This window comes from Terrapene carolina, unplaced genomic scaffold (assembly GCF_002925995.2).
Source record: "Terrapene carolina triunguis isolate 2854851 unplaced genomic scaffold, T_m_triunguis-2.0 Scaffold142, whole genome shotgun sequence".
NCBI classification, from domain to species: domain Eukaryota; kingdom Metazoa; phylum Chordata; order Testudines; family Emydidae; genus Terrapene; species Terrapene triunguis.
Genome location: NW_020664493.1, coordinates 1,607,869 through 1,629,471, shown reverse-complemented (window position 1 = coordinate 1,629,471; position 21,603 = coordinate 1,607,869). Strand labels below are relative to the sequence as shown.

Genomic DNA, 21,603 nt, shown 5'->3' with positions numbered 1-21,603 from the left:
GCCTGTGCACAGGACTGCACAGGAGGTAAGGGGCTGTGGTCTGGCAGTGGAGGCTGTGAACAGGGCAAGGGGGAGGGGACTACAGCATGAATGCTTCAGTTGCATGGTACCTCTGCCTGTGCTGCATCCTGCCGGGGGACTGCATGTGGGGAAGGAAGTGCTGGGACGTGCTGATCCCCAACCCCTGGAGAGAGCAGGGAGAGGTATGGTACAGCGCCACAGCACCACGTAGAAAGCCCTGGCATCCAGGCTGCAGCCCTCCTCCCTGCTGCTGCCTTGCCTACAGGCAGTTTTGCAGGGCTGCAGCCAGGGAAGGCACATCCCAGCACTTCTTGTCCTGGCTGTTGCCTAGCAAACCTGTCTTCTGCTTATTAGCAACTGCTGGATAATAGCAACTATTTGCTGGCAACTGAGGGGGTGCTAGTAAGTGGAATCTACTGTATTTCCTATTCTTATTGGAAATGTGTTATACATTTTTTAACTGCCTAATGGTCTGAATTATTTTCCCTGTTAACAATGGAATATAATTCACAGTTAAGTTACTAACCTTCTAAATTCTCCTTTACGTTTGCAAGGCAATGATTTGTTCTCTGAATTTAGATTGTTTTGGTATGGGCACCAGTGGCATCAAGAAAAGCACCAGAACCAATAACAAACAAAATTGATTTTTTTACCTTGTTCCAGAGACATGAAATCAGTGGGCTTTAAAGAATCTTAGTATGCCACAGTGCCAAATATTTTGAAATGACATACAGGATGTAAAGCTGATTTACTTCTAGATATTCAGAAGTATATCAGCTATATCCAAATTATGTACTATTAGGAGGGAAACTCTTTTGTTCTGTGTTTGTACGGCACCTAGCACAATGGGATCTTGGTCCATGACTAGCGCTCTTAGATGCTATGACAATACAAACAACAATAATATGCGTACTTGCAATGGGCTATTGAATAAAGCACCTAGGAATAGAATGGAAAAAAGCAGGGGGAAACAGCAATTAAGAGAGTATTGGCTAGTTCACTAATGATGTCAGAAGACAGTGTTTCAACATCTTATTCGAAGAATTAGGTGTAGTAAGTAGCAGACTATAATTTTTCATTTCTGATCAGAAAAGTTGTCATGATCCTTCATTTCCTTTCCAAGAATAAGTTAAAAATAATTATTAATCTATATTCTATTTTCTTGTTCTTGTCTATAGCAAGAACTCAACACAAAGTGTATAGAAATGGCCAGACTTCTGTTAGACATATTAAACAAAACCCCATCACTGCCCTTCAAGGTAACTGTACGGTTATAATCAAAATTCAAAAATATAAAAACATACTGCAAATATTGAAGGCTTTAATATTAAGGGAATGTGATGTTAAGTAACATTATAGTAAGTGTTCTGCAACATAATTTGGAAAATAAGTTTATGAGAGAAGTGATTGAACTTGATGAGGAGATCTGTGTAGTATGGTTTCCGGATCCTTATATTCATTGGCTGGATTCATCACAGCTGCATATATATCACTGTAGGCTCTGCAGACCAGTTCTGTGGACTGTTTTATTATCTGCTCTCTAAAAAACGAAAAAGTTATGTGAACAGAATGTATAGTAAAGTTACGATCAAGATATTAAATCTATAACAGAACATATGTGGAAGATTTTCCACTATCCAAGATTTTTGGATGCATCACAAGTCCTTTGTTTCAACAGTGAAAATAATCAGCTTAGAGTTTACAACAAAAACGTTTTTTGTGTCTGTGTACCATATACACATAAGACCACATATGTGATCTTGATAAGCATGGAATAAGCCTCTTTATTTCTGCAACATGAAAAATTGCAAAAAATGGAATAAACTGCATTTAATTTGCATACATGATCTTTTTACCTGCAATTTGCTGGGACTGCTAATAGAATGTTAATCCTATCAAGAGGTTTTTCCTCAGCTACTATTTTTTTTTAAATAAAAAGAATCTACCACCAAAATGTGTTCCTCCCCTTGTGATATCCTACTTCACAACATGGCTCAAATATGAGCAGGTATTAAAAGTTTCCCAGTTCTGTCCAGTGTATTGTTATATTTTACTTTGGACCAAAAACAGTATTAAGATTCTGTCATCTTGTTAATTGCCAGGGCTAGAAATGAATGTTACTGGAAGTAGGAGAGTTTGGAGACTAAAATCATAACATTCTGATTTCCAAAAAATATTTGAGCATTTTAAACAATGAATTGGTGTGGGTTTTTTTCATTCTACCTGTACATTCAGTTTGCTTTAGTTACCATAACAACTTGTCTATAGTTATGCATATCTACAGTACATAGCTAGATGTAGATTAACTGTACAGTAACTGTAACTTCTGCTATGTAGGTTCACAAACACCGGGAGTTCTCAACGATATCAGGATGATCATGGGTCATAGTCACATTTGGTGTAACATGCAGTAACTCCAGAGAAGACAGCAGAGTTATACCCACTAATGTCATGTCTCAATTTGGCACCAGGTCAGCTGGACTAGTGGGATTTGAGAAGTTAATAGAATCTCAAGACGTATGTTTGTAAGTCTCCAACTATTTTTCAACAAAATTTCCTACTTTTAAATATTTGAACACTAAGCAACAGAATTTATAGCAAATAGGATTAGCAGAAATAAATTATTATTAAACTGTATTTTCTTTTGATACACTGCTAAGAATCAGGCCTTTGGATTTCCTAAATTTCTTGACTATTACAATACATGAAAATGGATCAGACACATAACAGCAAATCCAGAAATCCTGAAAGTACAGGAATACATTCACATTTTCTGGGTAAATAGATACCAACTCTCTTCTCAGCATATCCTAAAAATGTTAAACTGATGACATGTGAAAATCTTTAAGCAAATATTTTATGCAGCTACTCATCTGGAGCTGGCAAACTGAATACATAAGATAATATTCAGTTAAAATAATTTGATGGAAAACCAGTTTATCAAAAATATTTCTATTAAGTAACGAACTGCATCAACACCTGAGCCTTTTCAACAACTGGTGTCAGTGGTGCATTTGTCATTAATTATGGCATTTGGATTTCAGATGTCATAACATAATACAATTTTTATCAATACAAACAACTGCATTTACTAAAAATAGCATCTTATTTCAATTTTCAGTTTCTGTTTTCCTACTCAAACTAAAACGGAGCTTTATTATAGCCATAACTAAAATATTAATACATAGGTTTCAAATAAAGGAATTTTCTTTATTTGGAAACAAGTACAACAGGATACACTATAAATATTTTTCCTGGTTATAGCGTTTAAATGTTACAAATCAATTATCAGAATGAATCAATAATATGGCTAATCTCTTGCTACAAGCACATGTCCTGCTTTATAGAGACAAACAATCAGCTCTCAGCTCACAACAGGACAGAAAAAATGGTTACCTACCTTCTGTAACTGTTGTTCTTCGAGATGTGTTGTTCACGTCCATTACACATTAGATGTGCGCGTGTCGCGTGCACGGACGTCGGAAACTTTTTCCCTCAGCGGCTCCCGTCGGGCCGGCAGGGGCCCCCCCCTCCCGCCAGAGCGGCGCCCCGCTCTAGCGTATATATATCCCTGCGGGCCCGACCCTCCCTCGGTTCCTTCTTGCGGGTGACTCCGACAGAGGGGAAGGAGGGTGGGAAGTGTAATGGACGTGAACAACACATCTCGAAGAACAACAGTTACAGAAGGTAGGTAACCGTTTTTTCTTCTTCGAGTGATTGTTCACATCCATTACACATTAGGTGACTCACAAGCTTACCATTGGAGGAGGGTAGGAGTCAAGGAGCAATTGACTGAAGCACAGCCCTGCCGACCACCGTGTCCTCTCTGGTCTGATGATGGATTGCGTAGTGGGCTGTGAACGTATACACTGACGACCAGGTCGCCGCTTTACAGATTTCCTGGAGTAGAACCTGTGCCAAGAAGGCCGCCGAGGACGCTTGGGCCCTAGTCGAGTGAGCCCTGATCACCGGGGCTGGTACGTTGGCGAGCTCATAGCATGTGCATATGCAAAGCACAATCCATGCTGACAAGCGTTGTGCCGAGATAGGCTGGCCTTTTATTCTCTCCGCAATGGCAATGAACAGTTGCGTCGACTTGCGGAATGGCCTGGTCCGTTCCAGATAGAATACCAAGGCTCTACGGACATCGAGGGTATGCAGGCTGCGGTGGCTTGGGTCCGTATGGTGCTTAGGGAAGAACACCGGTAAACAAATGTCCTGCCCCATATGAAATTGCGTGACCACCTTCAGAAGGAATTTGGGGTGCGGCCTCAGTTGCACCTTATCCTTATAAAAAACTGTATAAGGGGGTTCCGAAGTGAGGGCTCTCAATTCCGATACCCTCCTAGCCGATGTGATGGCCACTAGAAATGCTACCTTCCACGAAAGGTGCATGAGGGAGCAAGAGGCTAGGGGTTCAAAGGGCGGCCCCATGAGTTTAGTTAGGACCAGGTTAAGATTCCATGCAGGGACTGGCGGGCGCGAGTAGGGAAAGACCCTTTCCAGCCCCTTGAGGAATCGGACTACTGTGGGGTTGGAGAACACCGAAACCCCCAACTCTCCAGGGTGGACCGCCGATATGGCGGCCAGATGCACTTTAATTGAGGCGAGGGCGAGCCCCTGATGCTTGAGGTGCAGCAAGTAGTCTAGTATTAATGGTACGGAGGCCTGTAGAGGCTGTATGTGATGAGGCTCACACCAGTGGGAGAACCTCTTCCATTTGGAAGGTAGGTCGCTCTTGTGGAGGGCTTCCTACTACCAAGAAGAATTTGCTGGACCTGGTGGGAGCACCTGTGTTCCGTATCATTTAGCTAGAGAGATACCACGCCGTGAGATGTAGCGATGGTAGGTTCGGGTGGAGTAGGTGACCCCGGTCCTGCATGATGAGGTCGCAATGGAGGGGGAGGGCAATCGGGGCGGTCACAGACAGTTCCAGCAGGGTTGTGAACCAATGCTGGCATGGCCACGCCGGTGCGATGAGGATGACTGTTGCCTTGTCCCTGTGGGTCTTGAGCAGGACCCTGTGGATGAGTGGGAATGGTGGAAAGGCATACCTCAGGCTCCCGCGCCACTGAATCGCGAAGGCATCTGCCAATGAGCCCGGGCTGAGGTTCTGGAATGAACAAAACTGCGGGCATTGGCTGTTGTCCTTGGTGGCGAAGAGATCCACCTGGGGAAACCCCCACCTCTGGAAGACTGAATGTAGGACGTCCTCTCTAAGAGTCCATTCGTGCATGCGGTAGGATCTGCTGAGGTGGTCCGCTAACCCGTTTTAGACCCCTGGAAGATATGCTGCCAGCAGGTGGACTGAATGGGCTATACAGAAGTCCCATAGGAGGAGCGCCTCGTGACAGAGGGGAGAGGATCGGGACCCGCCCTGCTTGTTTATGTAGAACATGGCGGTAGTGTTGTCCGTCAGAACTGACACGCTGTGGCCTTCTATGGTAGCGTGAAAGGTCTGGCAGGTGAGGCGAACTGCCCTTAACTCCTTCAGATTGATGTGAAGCAACCTTTCCTCCCTGGACCATAAGCCCTGGGTCCGCAGGTCCCCAAGGTGCGCCCCCCAGCCCAGGTCCGACGCATCTGTTACTAATGTCAGAGTGGGTTGTGGGGTGGCGAAAGGGACTCCTTCGCAAACCTGCTGCTGATCGAGCCACCAGCGGAGGGAGTTCGCCACCCGAGCTGGGATTGTCACTACTAGGTCTAAGGGGTCTCTGTTGGGGCGATACACTTTGGCCAGCCACAACTGTAATGGTCTGAGTCTTAGGCGGGCATGTCTGACTACATGTGTGCAAGCCGCCATGTGTCCCAAGAGTTGCATACAGCATCTGGCCGTGGTTGTGGGGAATTGTTGGATGGAGCTTACGACCCTTTGAATGGCCAGGAACTGAGCCACTGGAAGACTTGCCCGTGCCGCCACAGAGTCCAGGACCGCTCCTATGAAATCCAGTCTCTGTGTGGGGATCAGTGAGGACTTGAGTACGTTGACCAGTAGACCGAACTTGCGGAAAACCTGTAATGCCAGTGCCACGTGGGAGCGGACTTCGGCCTTTGACCTGCCCGCGAGGAGCCAGTCGTCCAAGTACGGGTATACCCGCATCTTTCTTTTTCGAAGAAAGGCTGCCACCACGGATATGCATTTCGTGAACACTCGTGGGGCCATTGCTAGGCCAAAGGGCAAGACCGTAAATTGGAAATGGTGTTGGTTGATGGTGAAGCGCAGGAATTGCCGGTGGGCCGGGTGGATGGCGATATGAAAGTACGCATCTTTCATATCGAGGGCAGCGTACCAATCCCCCAGATCCAGGGATGGGATAATAGCGCCAAGGGAGACCATACGAAAACGTGCCTTGACCAAAATTTTGTTTAGTTTGCGTAGGTCCAAAATGGGATGGAGGCCCCCTTTTGCTTTGGGAATGAGGAAATATCTGGAGTAAAACCCTTTCCCTCTTAGGTCCGGAGGAACCTCTTCCACTTCTCCTACTTTGAGGAGGGCCCGCACCTCCTGCATAAGGAGTTGCTCGTGAGAGGGGTCCCTGAAGAGGGACGGGGATGGGGGGTGGAAGGGAGGGGGCGAGGAGAACTGAAGGGTGTATTCCGCCTCCACCGTGCGAAGGACCCAGCGGTCCGATGTTATACGGGACCAAGCATGGTAAAAATGGGACAGGTGGTCCCTGAAACATATAGAAGGATCTGGTGTAAGGGTCGGTACGCTGTCCTCGAACGCACCTTCCAAACCCTTGCTTATTTCCCGGCTGTGGCTTGCCTTGACTGTGGTTTTGACCCTGGTTAGGCGTGTTGTTACGTCTACGCCTGTTATCCCTGCCCCTTCTGCGGTACGGTTCCTGTCTAGGACGAGGGTGGTATTGCCTCTGCGGTGGTTGGGGCTTAAAGGGTTTCCTCTGTGTCACTGGGGTGTGCATTCCCAACGACTTGAGGGTTGCTCGAGAGTCTTTGAGGCTATGCAATCGGGCATCCGTCTGGTCTGAGAACAAGCCTGACCCATGGAACGGGAGGTCTTGCAAGGTGTTTTGTACCTCTAGGGGAAGGCCGGAAGCCTGTAGCCATGCCGAGCGCCTCATCACCACTCCTGACGCGATTGTCCTGGCCGCTGCGACCACGGAGTCAAGGGAGGCCTGCAAAGAGGTTTTGGCTACTGCCTTCCCCTCGTCCACCAGGGCAGCGAACTCTGGTTGTGAACGCTGGGGCAGGGAGTCCTTAAACTTGGAGACTGATGCCCAAGAATTGAAATTGTGTCTTTTCAGAATCGCTTGTTGGTTAGCGATCCTCAACTGGAGGCCCCCGGACGAGTAGACCTTCCTCCCAAATAAGTCCAAGCGCTTTGCCTCCTTGGCCTTGGGGGTCAGGGCTTGCTGGCCATGCCGCTCTCTTTCGTTGACCGCAGAGACAACCAGCGAACAGGGTGCTGGGTGAGAAAAAAGGAAGTCGAACCCCTTGGAGGGGGCGAAGTACTTCCTCTCTACGCCTTTCGCAGTTGGTGTGCTGGAGGCCGGTGTTTGCCACACTGTCTTATAATTTGACTGTACTGTCTTTATGAGCGGGAGTGCAATCCTGGAGGGGCCTTCCGGGCTTAGGATGTCAACCATGGGGTCCTCCTGCTCTACAGTTTCCTCCGCCTGCAACCCCAGATTGAGGGCTACTCGGCGGAGCAGATCCTGGTGTGCCCGATGGTCAATCGGGGGAGGGCCGGACACTGTCGTGCCTGCCACAGCCTCATCTGGTGAGGAAGAAGAGGTTAGGGCCTTCTGCGCGTCCTCCTCTTCCAGCAACTCCTCACCTAGTGGGCGCTCCCCTGGGATCTGTCCTATAGTGTGGGCCTGAGACGGTGCCGGGCTCGGTGCCGAGTCGGCTCTTTCTTGCTCCGGTGGTCTGGAGACCGTGGCCTCCTTACGCGAGGAGGGGCGCCCTTGCGGGGAGCGGGACCGGTGTCTCGAGGGGCCACATCTCGAGGTCCTGGACGGGGGGCCTTGTTGGTGATAGGCCCAAGGGGTCCAGAATGGCCATTGTCCTGGCTGGCCCCACTGTGGGTGCCAAGCGGCTTCGTGCTCCCTACTGGCTGGTGCCCTGTGGGCAAATCTGCTGGACTGGCCCGAGTCTGCCTCCGAAACCACAGACGGTGACGTGGATGGCCACGGTGGTGCCGTGGGACGGTGCCGGTCCGGGGTCGGAGAGTAGTACCTCCGTGACCGGGACCGGGAGTAACGTCTTGCCGACCTGGACCTGGAACGGTACCGATGACCTCGGGACCGGGAACAACTACGAGTGGTCGGTCTCGGGGATCGCATGGCTGACACGTCCCGATGCCCACTCGAGTAGGGCTGCTGGGTCGGTGCTGGGCGCTTGTTGGGGCCCGACGGCTGTGCGGCCCTCTGCACCGAGGGTAGCCGGAGTCCACCGAGGCAGAGCTCGACCGGGAACGGCGCCGTGAGCGGTGCCGAGATGGTGACCGTGATGGGCGCACCATTGCCAGCTTGCCTCTGGACGGCCGTCTTGGCGGATTATCTTTGGCTTGGAGGGGGCCCACAGCGGACAATTCGATGAGGTCCTTTGCTGCCTCAAACGTGTCCGGGGTGGAGGGCTGTTCCAAAAGCTCCTCCAGCCCTTCCTCCTCACTCGATGCGCCTATCCCGGGGCTCGACGGGCCTCTCGGCGCCGGAGCCACTGGCACCGGGATCTGTTCTGGGGTCGCCACTCCCTTAGGCGCAGTCGAGGTCTTCGTGGGCGCTGCCCTCTTATGCGGGGAGCGTCCTTGGGCCTTGGGTTGGCCCTTCGATTTTGCCGGCGAAGGTGACTGGTGCCGGGGGCGGTCTTGCTGTGCCGGTGCCGTTGGCTTATGGTGTCCCGCCGGTGCCAGATCATGAACCGATGCCGGGGCACTCCGCACCGAAGTTGACGGTGCCGCGGCCTGATTCGAAGTGGAGGGCTGTAATGCAGCCTCCATGAGCAGCTGCTTAAGGCGAAAGTCCTTCTCTTTCTTAGTTCTGGGCTTGAAGGCCTTACAGATCTTGCAGCGCTCTTTTTGGTGCGCTTCCCCCAGGCAACGGAGGCACGAGTCGTGGGGATCGCTTATCGGCATAGGCTTGCGGCACGTGGCACAAGCCTTGAAGCCTTGGGCATGCGGCATGCCCCGCCGCCCAGGGCCGGTGTTGGGATCGACCAAACACCTAACACAAAGGAGCTTAACTACTACTAAACTGTTAACTACTAAGATTAACACTAAGTACTAAAGAACTGATACTGCTAAGAAGAACACTAACTATTAACGCTAAGGGACACTCTCAAGCGAGAGACAGAGTTGTTCCAACGCCGTCACGGACGGTAAGAAGGAACTGAGGGAGGGTCGGGCCCGCAGGGATATATATACGCTAGAGCGGGGCGCCGCTCTGGCGGGAGGGGGGGGGCCCTGCCGGCCCGACGGGAGCCGCTGAGGGAAAAAGTTTCCGACGTCCGTGCACGCGACGTGCGCACACCTAATGTGTAATGGACGTGAACAATCACTCGAAGAAGAAAAAGTGTTCAGCACACTGGTGTGGGGCAGATTTATACCCCAGTTTGCCGTCAACTTAGTGTTTGCACGGACACATCTGGAGTCTGGTATACTACCCTATAATTTGTTGTATTAACAATAAATTTAAAAAAATAGGGGTATTTTGTACCCAGTTTTCACATTAGCTATTCTCTGTACAGTCTTCCTGATGTCCTGACATCATCAGGTCTGTCCAGCTATGCTAGCTGTGCTCCACAATCCTTTCTTTTCTCTGAAGAGTGCCACATGTACGTCTAGTGATGTCTGCTTGGCAGCCTATATGAAATCTGAGATCACTGAGGTTGTCTCCTGACCCTGTCTGCCATTGCTGTGGTGCTGTTCCTCTGACACAGCTGTTCCTCTGTCACAGCTCCCATCATGAAATTCCTCTGTTGCACAGAGGGTATGTAAGGCACTCTACCAAACATGCACAATTTTCTCCAAGAACTGAGGGTGACAGCTATGGCAGGAGCAATCTAGCTGAGACTAGAGAGACTATGAATGTCTGTGGATAGAACATCTCGCTGCACTTCCCCTAAGTCTCCTTGTTTCTCCAGGAGATTCCAACTCCCAACTGGGATCCCAGGAGAGGGCACCTATATTTATAAGTCTGCGTGACCTCCGCTGGCCTCCTTTTTGGCCCTCTCCAAATACAGGCCAAGCAGGTGGTGAGTAGTGAAAACTGCTGCTGACTGATTAGGAACTGCACACACAATTAGTCTGTACTAAAACATCCTATTATTTTTGTTACTTAGCCTCTAATAAAAAGGCCATTGAGCTGATGGGCATAGAGACTGAAATACTTTACCACCCTTAGAGGTGGGCACTCTGTAAAATGGAGGCACCTCAGCTTGCAGCAGCTTGCATTGCCACATGCCAAGTCTCTTAAAAAAAACATCAGGCAGGCAGAACTCCTGTGATACCAAACAAGGAAGAGCGAGCACTAATCAGCAGGATTCACCAACATTGCTAGCAGCAAGAAAGCAGGGGAGGGAAATGCTAATGATTCTTAAACTTTATGGTGGCAAAAATAATTTTTCAGTCATACATATAACCATTTTAGTGACAAGAAAGTGTCCTGTGTAATGAATACATACAAATGGACAGTTAATGTTGCTGATACTGCTGACTTCTGTAGTATTAAAATAATAAATTTAATCTCATATTAACAGTTTTTCACATGATACTATATAATCAGTGTATTTTCACAAAGTACCAAAAATAGTGGCAAGAGACCTTTTGATCACTGTAGCAAATCTAATTTTTTGAATGTAAGTGTTATACAATGTCTTCATGAGCTTCACATTTAATTGGAAAGAAATTCTTGGCATATTCTAGCCTTAAGGTTGAGTATGCCCATATTTGTCATATTTTAAAATATATTCATGAAAACAAGAGGAGAGATACATAATAAAATCCTCACTTTAATACTTCAAAGTAGAAGTCACAAAATTCTGCAAAAAATAATTGCAGCACCACATTAAATGAGACAAGAATATCAATATTCTACAGTACAGTGCAACAAAGCTGTAGGATTCTATAAAGTAGATATAGAAATTGGAATAAAAAAATCTTCTATGGGGAATTACGTATTTCATATATCTTTGGAAGGCTTATAAAATAACTAAAACAATTTCCAACAGAGATGAGAAACTGATAATGATACAGGGAATATGTTCTAAATCAATGTTTCTCAAACTGGGGTCGCCGCTTTTGTAGGGAAAGCCCCTGGCGGGCTGGGGTTTTGTTTACCTTCCCCGTCTGCAGGTCCGGCCGATCGCGGCTCCCACTGGCCGCGGTTCGCCGCTCCAGGCCAATGGGAGCTGCTGGAAGCGGCGCGGGCCGAGGGACTTACTGGCCACCGCTTCCAGCAGCCTTTGGCTTGCAGCGGCGAACCGTGGCCAGTGGGAGCCGCGATCGGCCGGACCTGCGGACGGGGCAGGTAAACAAAGCGGCCCGGTCCGCCAGGGGCTTTCCCTACACAAGCGGCGACCCCAGTTTGAGAAACACGGTTCTAAATAGATTAGTGTGATTCATAGGCTCGCCAAGGCCAGAAGGGATCATTGTGATAATCCAGTCTGCCCTCCACTATAACATAGGCCATAGAACTTCCCCAAAATAATTCCTAGAGCATATCTTTTAGAAAATCATCCAATCCTGATTTTAAAATGGTCAGTGATGGAGAATCCATCACAACCCTTGACAAATTGTTCCAATGGTTAACTACTCTCACTGTTAAAAAATTTATGCTTTATTTCCAATCTGTATTTGTCATGTCAGTGTGTTCATGGACTCCAGAGTAGCTACTTTAGAAAGTTATAAAATTACCCCTTACTAACTACTTGCTCAAGAAAGTGCAACCAAAACAAAATAAAGTAGAACCTAAAAGCATATCTGAATAGCATTTACAATTGAATAATTCCACTTCTAACATACTCTGCTATATTCCACTCAATCTGTACCTTTTTAATGTGCAAAAGTACAGAACAAAGAAATTCAGTCAAAACACTTACTTCACAGTAGCACTTAGAAGGAAATTGAGTTGTGGCATTAACAGATTATCAGGAGCAGACAGGTAACGATCAAACTGAACCTAGAAGAAGTAATAAAAAGTAAGAGCTTGGCAACATACACCACACCAAAGCACCAAGAACATACTACAGACCACTACATGCAAATTTCCTCTAAAATGCAGTCCTCCTCTGAAAAGTGACTATATTAAAATGGCACCTTCTTACTTAGCCAATTAGCTCCTATATACACACACACACACACACACAAACAAACACACACACACAGTGTTAGTTGTATTAGCCCTACAGATACAACATAGCTATGGGAGAATTAACTGATTTTTTTTCTCGCTAATTAGCCAACAACATTAACAACTATGGTGCATTTGCAGAAACACTTTTGCAATCCTACTGAACACAACTGAGTTGCACTGGTGTTAATTAAAAGCACAATTTGAGAAAAAAAGGGCTACGCAGACATAACTGAGAGCAGATTTTAGTCTGCAGAATCTTTATTAATAGTGATAATGCATGAATCAAAATATACAGCATGTCCTACACAACCCCGTTTGAGTTTTTTAAGGCTAGAACTCATGAAAAAAAATTCTTTTTTCATTTATGAACTCAGCAAGTTTCATATGGAAATCACTGAATCCAAGTAGCTGTGGAACTCTAAAATGCCATTTGCATAGATAATCACCTTTTCAGTGAACTGTACTTTAAAGGTTTACTGAGAAGATTGACAGTTAATTTATAGCTAGCTGTTGAACTGTGAGATTGCATCTGTGTCATTTAACTTTTGCATGTTGTTTAAGATGAAAAGCATTAACTGATAATTTGTTTTTAAATCTACAGTGTAATGAAACTTAACACCTCCCAAAAACAAAAATCAACTGCAACATACGCTCAGTACCTAACTATTGAGCTTCACTGAACTACTTGCATAAAATGAAAGGTTTACTTTTCCCTATCATTTATAACTATAATTCCTGTATTTCAAAGCACTGAGGCAAAAGAAATCTCAGTGATTACAACTCATTAGAATTAATATTTGCTCTCAGCAATTCAAAATGTTTCACAGTGTAACATTATTGTAAGCAAAATTTTGTTTCTCAAGACTTAGAAACTTATTTGTGAACTGGTAGTAAGACTATCAATTTTGTATTTGTACGACTTCAGTAGATCAAAGGCCCACTATTAGAAACAATGAAAATATTCCAAAACACAATTTAATGGATTTTTAAATTTCAATATGAGTGTTTCAAAAGACTGTGATGGTTTCTATTATGTGATGCAAGATTACTGTAGTTCAACAAGTTATGACTAGGGCTGTCAAGTGATTAAAAAAAATTAATCACGATTAATCACACTGTTAAACAATAATAGAACACCATTTATTTAAATATTTTTGGATATTTTCTACATTTTCAAATATACTGATTTTAATTACAACACAGAATATAAAGTGTACAGTGCTCACTTTATATTATTTTTATTACAAATATTTGCACTGTAAAAAACAAAAGAAATTGTATTTTTCAGTTCACCTAATACAAGTACTGTAGTGCAATCTTTATCATGAAAGTTGAACTTAAAAATGTAGAATTATGTACAAAAAAATAACTGCACTCAAAAATAAAACAATGTAAAACTTCAGTCCTACTTCTTGTTCAGCCAATCGCTCAAACAAGTTTGTTTACATTTGCAGGAGATAATGCTGCCCGCTTCTTGTTTACAGTGTCACCTGAAAGTAAAAACAGGTGTTCACATGGCACTGTTGTAACTGGCATTACAAGACATTTATGTGCCAGATGCACTAAAGATTCATATGTCCCTTCAGACTTCAACCGGCATTCCAGAAGACATGCGTCCATGCCGATGACAGGTTCTGTTCGATAATGATCAAAAGCGGTGCGGACCAATGCATGTTCATTTTCATCATCTGAGTCAGATGCCACAAGCATTTTCTTTTTTGGTGGTTCGGGTTCTGAAGTTACCGCATCAGACTGTTGCTCTTTTAACTCTTCTGAAAGCATGCTCCACACCTCTTCCCTCTCAGATTTTGGAAGGCACTTCAGATTCTTAAATCTTGGGTCGAGTGCTGTGGCCATCTTTAGAAATCTCACATTGGTACCTTCTTTGTGTTTTGTCAAATCTGCAGTGAAAGCATTCTTAAAATGAACAACATGTGCTGGGTGATCATCCAAGACTGCTATAACATGAAATATTATGGCAGAATGCGGGTAAAACAGAGCAGGAGACATGAAATTCTCTCCTAAGCAGTTCAGTCACAAATCTAATTAACTTTTTTTTTTTTTTTTTTTTAAACGAGGGCCATCAGCATGGAAGCATGTCCTCTGGAATGATGTCCGAAGCATGAAGGGGCATACAAATGTTTAGCATATGTGGCACATAAATACCTTGCCATGCTGGCTACAAACATGCCATGTGAAAGCCTGTTCTCACTTTCTGGTGACATAGTAAATAAGAAGTGGGCAGCATTACCTTCTGTAAATGTAAACAAACTTGTTTTTCTAAGTGATTGGCTGAACGAGAAGTAGGACTGAGTGGACTTGGAGGCTCTAAAGTTTTACGTTCTTTTGTTTTTGAGTGCAGTTATGTAACAAAAAATCTACATTTGTAAGTTGCACTTTCACGATAAAGAGATTGCACTACAGTACTTGTATGAGGTGAACTGAAAAATACTATTTTTTTGTTTATCATTTTTACATTGCAAATATTTGTAATCAAAAATAATAATATAAAGTGAGCACTGTATACTTTGTATTCTGTGTTGTAATTGAAATCTATTTATTTGAAAATGTAGAAAAACATCCAAAAATATTTAATACATTTCAATTGGTATTCTATTGTTTAACAGTCTGATTAAAAGTGTGATTAATCGCGATTAATTTTTTTGAGTTAATTGTGTGAGTTAACTGCGATTAATTGACAGTCCTAGTTATGACCCAACACAACATTACAAAATTTCTTTGTGACATGATTGCTATGGGAAACAGTTGAAAAATATTTTGAATTCTTCAAGGCTTTGAATTAGTTTTGTAATAACATACATTACCATATGTATCAAAATACCCCATTTTATTCTTGAATAATTTCTGAATAAGATAAATGTTCATTTTTCTTTTCTAAACAGTATAATTGATTTGTTAATACCTACAGCTAGATGAAAACATAGTTAAAGGATCACAGGACGAAAACCAAATGCACAATTCGGCTTAATTCTATTAGAAGTTCCTTCTGTCACAGTATATACCTACAACTTTAATTCAGTATATTATGCATGGTTTTTAGAATGTTTTTTACCTCTTAAAGTCTGTTGAATGGATTGAAAAATGTTTATAGAAGCAATACAGATATTAAGCTCCAAAAACAAAACACAGATATTTAGATAAATATTTTTGTCTTATAACTTGGACACTATTCCTTTAAAAGTCATAGCAACAACACAGCTCAACATGAAATTGCAAAAAGCTCACCATTGCAGCCTTCAGTGACTCTGAATCCAAGCTAGGCAAGTTTGCCAGGGGCCCCTAAAAATAGGTAATCAAATAAAGCAGCCTTTTAAACAAGTGGATAAAATGTGAAAATAATCCTAGATTAAGATTTTATTGTAATCCAACACTAGATTGTAAACTCTTTGGGGCAGGGACCATGTCTGACTACCTGTTATGACTGTCAACAACTACACCTGTAGGTACAGGAAAGCAGTAAGTAATACATTCACTAAAATAGGCCATTTATCATTTCCTATCACTTCTTTAAATTAAAAGTAACTAAAACTGAGCTCCTCATCTGTCCTCCCAACCACTTCCTCCTCCCTTTTCATTACCACAGACAACATCATTACAGTCTCCACCATTTTGCTGTATTATAAATTGTTTCATGGAATCAGTATAATCTAGAACAGAGTTTGAAAATAGGCCTAGAATAGGAATTGGCCTCTGTTGACCAAAAAATCAAATTTAGCATCTTAATGGGGATTGCCACGTTTAAAAATGCTTGTTTAACATTATTTCCCCATTATGTTGGGGCATTCACACACATACACACTATCAATCTCTCTACTGGTTTAGGAAACAAGAACCCTAAATCTAGGTATCCTCCTCTACAGAACAATACACTACCCTCTCTCCAAACACATGCTTAATTTATCACCTTTAATCATGGGAACCTATTCGGAGAATTTTGAGTTCACTGAAGTTAAAAGTCAAAGGACAAAAATCTAGCTGAAGAGAAAAAGGAATTTAATAATACCTGTAGTATAACAAATAAGCTACATAAAAAGATGAGTGGACAGGAGCTAAGATTGCAGGTTTTCAAGAGATAGTAAAAACTTATTTTTGTCACACTAGTTCTGACTGTCTTGAAGTTAGGATAGCCACAACAGAAAACAGATAGCATCACACTTTCAACAGTTTCAGGCAAAACAAAGTACTCCATTGGCTGCTGAAAAAGTAAATTCTTACCTGCTCTGGTTTGTGCTGCTGCACAGATTTGTATATGCAACTTAGACCAGCTCTAGTTAACACACAGGAGGCTTGTTCATTTATTAACGTATCCAAGTGTGCTTCAATCTGAAATTTGGAGGGGAAGAAATAGTTAAAAGAAACATTAAATAAAAGTTGTTCTTAAATTACAAAGTGACAGTTTAGTAATCATCCAGAATAAAAGGAGAAAGAGCACCTAAGAATTCAAATCACATGCACTACAGAAAACCAAGAATAAAAAGTGACAATGTGGTTTATACCTTTTAAAAAAGATTTAATTTGCAAAGCCAATTTGGATCTTGATTATTTTGCATTACCAGGGAACTCAGTGAAGCAAGATGTTTTGACAAAAGCTGAGGTCCCAATCCTGCAGTGAGCTCCATGCAGGCAGACCCTGTGCACAGATGAAACCCCACTAACTTCAGCGGGGCTTGACTTGGACACATGGGTCTGCCCACATTGTAACACTGTGGCCTAAATGCTCAAATCTGAAAAATCCATAGCCATAAAAGACAAATACTAATGCTTTAAAATTAAAACTTCAAAAAGTTATAGTAAAATATCAAAATTAGAATGATATAATGCATTGCAACTACATGAAAGAAAGAATCAAATTCTTGTTGAAAATGCTGAAGAGTGCAAGACAAGATCAAACAAAAAATAAAATGAAATCATTAAGATTTCATGAAGAGAATAAAACTGAAACCTAAACCATGTTAGGCAATCAGTATAGGATTCAAAAGGCATAATTGAATTTATTTTAAAGAAAGAGAAAGTTAGCTACAAGCACCTATTCAAAAATTAGGCAATGAAGAGCTGTATAACTGTCAGCTCTGCTTTTATCATCTTCAGAAAAAGCTTCCTTATTACCTTTGAGACATCAAAAATGCCGTATATTCATAAAATCATTTAACAATTTTTGTACAACTGCAACTTTGCTAGAGATAAAAACAAAGAACCCAAATCTAGTCAATTCAACCCAAAGGAGCAGCAATTTTCTTCTTCAGGTTTGAGTGGCCTTACAAAGATGTGAAGAAATATACTTTTTTTAATACATAATCCTCCATTTGCTTTTTCTCTCTCCTGGTCTACACAAGAAAGAAAAACTTCTATTACAGCACAAAGAGTCCAATTTAATTTAATAGATATAGCAGATACAGAACCTTTATTAGGTATCCTACAAAACTTTGATCTCTCAAGAGAAGAAACATCGTTTTCTAATGAATTTATGGAAACTAGAATATAATAAAATACATCTTTTCCTCCTGATCTCTAAGGAAAGGCTAGTATTTGAATATGGTGATTTCAATAATTTTCAAAGGTCTCGATTTTCCTAGTCAGTAAATTATTCTTGATGAATACCCCCAATAAATGTTTCTGTTCTACACTAATCTATCTCAAAATCAGTAACCTTCTTTTGCATGACCTCAAGACATCCCTTCCAATTTAGATCTAACTGTGAAATGTTTACAGAAAGTGAATCCGGGTTAGTAGCAAATGTTTCCCACCTAGTCTCTAGATTTTGAATCGCAGAATAAATGGATTCCAGAAGTATCTTAAAAACACCACATTAGTAGTTTGGTTTTAGACAATCTGAATTTTTTTAATTAGTTAAATGGCCAGCTTCAAGTGCCAGAGTTTCTATTGCTAATGACATAGTGGTGATACTAAAGAGGGGTAAGAGATAACCTCCACAACGCTCTGAAATATTACAGGAGAGTCACTAATTAAAAACATGTCCAGAGAGACCCCTTGAAATTGTGCTTCCTGTTGGGAAACATTTTAAAGAAGGACATGGGATGCAGTGCAAAGTTGCGAGCATAAGTAATCTATACATCTGAAGATGCATTGTGCCAAACGTGCCCCAAAATTAACAATCCAAAAAGCATATATTTTAATGTCTAAGTGAACTGTGGATAGTGTTAACATTACTTATTAACTTCAAAATATTACAATATGTAAAACATTGTTTTGGCATGTTAAGTAAAAACAAGCACTAGGGAAAAAACTTAACATCTAATCCTCCCATGGATATATCCCCATGTTCAGGGAAACAGAATTTGATTATTCATAATCATAGTTAAGGCCAGAAAGGGTCACCAGATTGTCTAGTCTGACTGCCTGTATATCACAGGCCACCAGCACCTGCTCACTAAACTAAAAAATCAAAATTAGATCAAAATATTACAGCCCACAGAAGACTAGACTATTATATACCACAGACAGAGAATAGGAGGGACTGAGGTGCACCAGTGCCCAATTTCCCCCGCAGGGAAATGATTAAGTGAGCTATACCCACATAGTCCTGGCAAATGATCCACATCCATATGCTGCAGAAGATGATGAAAACACCTCAAGTCTCTGCCAATCTGACCTGGGGAAAAACTGCTTCCTGACCCTACATATGGCGACCAGTTAAATCCTGAGCATGAGAGCAAGAATCAGCCAGCCAAGCACCTGAAAGAGCGAATGCCTGGTGCCAGCTCAGAGCCCTGGCTCTCCCTGTCCAATGTCCAATCTCCAGCCATGGTCATCCCTGATGCTTCAGAGTAAGGAAATAAAAAAAAGTCACTGATTGATGATCATACTTCGATCATTACTCCTGGGGGAATTGTATGCCAAAAAGTTTAAAATTCTGCATCAAAAAATTAAAAATTCTGTGCACAATATTTTAAAATTCTGCATATTTTATTTGTCAAAATATCACAATATAATCACACCAGTTTCAATTATTTTGGTAATTTATTTCAAAATACCTGTCAGCAAATATGTCTAACAATACAGACGACAAAAAAGATTCAGGATTTTTTTTTTTTTTTTGACAAATAGATTCTTTAGTAGGCATATTAATACAGAACTCTTAGGGCCTGTCTACATTACCCGCTGGATTGACGGGCAGTGATCGATCCGTCGGGGGTCGATTTATCGCATTTAGTCTAGACGCAATAAATCGACTGCCAAGGGCTCTCCCGTCGACTCCGGTACTCAACAGGAGCAAGAGGTGCAGGCGGAGTCAACGGAGGAGCGTCAGCTGTTGACTTACCACAGCGAAGACACCGCGGTAAGTATTTCTAAGTACGTCGACTTCAGCTATGTTATTCACGTAGCTGAAATTGCGTAAATTATATCAATCCTCCCCCCCCACACACAGTGTAGACCAGGCCTTAATAATAATTCATTTAAACTACAATACAGAACCGTATTACCCGCACCCCTCAGAAGCAGTGGAAAGGCTTGGGGGAGTCAGAGGCAACTGAAGAGTGGGAGAGAGGGAAGTAAATTGCTGGGAAGGAGCCTGGGTGTGAACTTGGAGGGTTATTGGGTATGGGTGGGAGAAGTAAGGAACGGGTATTTTGGGGGGGGGGGCAGGGAGGGATTGCTAGGGAGCTTCCTTCATGCAGACCCTGGCTGATCCCTAGCCTCTCCCATTCAGTCAGCCACATATGCCCCTGTCCCCATGTGTCCCTGCACCACATGTTCTTGCACCCCTGTCCACATCTCTCCACCCCCACTCAGACACCCCTCCCTTCATCCCCTCCCTGTCCCATGTGTCTTTGTGCCCCCACTCAGTCGCCTCCCTTCTCCCATGTGTCCCTGCACCCCCTCAGCCAGCCTCCTCCACCCATCTCCATGTGTCTCTGTGCCCCCACTCAGCCACACCCTTCTCCCATGTGGCCCTGCACTCCTCCCTTCCCCCTGTGGCCCTGAGCCTCCACTCCCATTCAGCCTCTGCCCCAGTCTGTCCTGCCCCACTAGCCCTTATGAGTCTCTGTCTGTGACCCCCCCAGCAGCCCCACGCTGTCTGTCTCCCCATATCTCCTGTCTTGGCTTGACAGGTGCTGTGAAGAAAGCACTGCAGACTCTCTCTCTTCCCTAGCTGACTGGAAGTGGGCAAAAGGCAGAACTGCAGCAACTTTCCGGCAAAGCTATTTTCTGCAAAAAAATTAAAACTATGCGTGGCGCATTATGCATGCATGCAGTGGTGCAGAATTCCCCCAGGAGTAGATCATTGGGGATGTTGCATATTGATGTTTACACTTCCATTTGTTTTAACTATATCAGCTCGTTTGTCTTAAAAAATGAGTGACTGGAATAAAAAATACTTTCACTTATATTGGTTTACTTTCAGATAAAAAAAACATAGGTCAAAATTTTCAAACTTGGGTGCCTGAAATGTGGCTCCTAAAATCAATATTTAGGTGCCTAAATAAAAGAGGTGTAATTTTCAAAGATACTATGTACTTTCAGCTGTCACTGATCTCCGTGGAAGTGGGGCTCCTCAGCATCTATGAAAATAATGCCTCATTTAGGTGCCTACATATGGATTTAGAAGCCTAACTTTAGGCACCCATGTTTGAAAATGTTGGTTATGTCTGCTATTCACAGCTATAAAACAATATGCGATAACCTTTCTACTTATTGTTGACACTTACCTGAAATTGTAACATTTCCAGACGTTTGTCAGTGAATTCAAAGAGAGCCAGGGTAGTCTTCATCATATAAAGTGAATTTACCATGAAGGTTGCCATGTCAGCGGTGCCTAAATTACTAGCAGACACAGTACATAGCTGTAATAATGGATCTAGCACACAAGACAGAACCTAAAAGGGAAATATGAACAAGAGGAAAAAAATGTTTCATGAGACTTTAGACTTGCGGGGTAGCGACCATTTTGCCTTTATCATCTATTTATTTCCCAAAACAAAATTTTAAAAAATGAGAGGTCCCCTATTGAGAGCTAGTGAAAATAGCTCTTGACCAGCTGGTGATCAGCTACCAGACTAGTGGTGTGGTATAAGAACCTGAAAGGAACAGATTTTACCCTAGCAGGAGCTGGAGCAACTCAGAAGAGAAGATTGGTGGTTCACAGAATCAGTTCACAGAATCATAAAAATGTATGGGTGGGAGGGGCCTCAAGAGGTCATCTAGTCCATCCGCCCACACTGGGGCAGGACCAAGCATATGTGCATAGTATATATATATATATATATATATATATATATATATATAT

The 21,603-nt window shown here is 43.3% G+C and overlaps 1 protein-coding gene across 1 annotated transcript in view; it reads right to left on the bottom strand.

The window, feature by feature from the left end:
- Positions 1–1,331: 1,331 nt before the first annotated feature.
- LOC113406855 (conserved oligomeric Golgi complex subunit 6) overlaps positions 1,332–21,603 on the bottom strand; it is a 98,681-nt gene continuing 78,409 nt past the window's right edge. The window contains exons 15-19 of the mRNA XM_026653644.1: positions 21,026–21,193; positions 16,572–16,679; positions 15,582–15,635; positions 12,082–12,161; positions 1,332–1,561 (exon numbers count right to left, since the gene is read on the bottom strand). Coding sequence (XP_026509429.1) covers positions 1,414–1,561; positions 12,082–12,161; positions 15,582–15,635; positions 16,572–16,679; positions 21,026–21,193 — 558 coding nt within the window. The 3' untranslated portion in view covers positions 1,332–1,413. The remainder of the gene's footprint in view (positions 1,562–12,081; positions 12,162–15,581; positions 15,636–16,571; positions 16,680–21,025; positions 21,194–21,603) is intronic.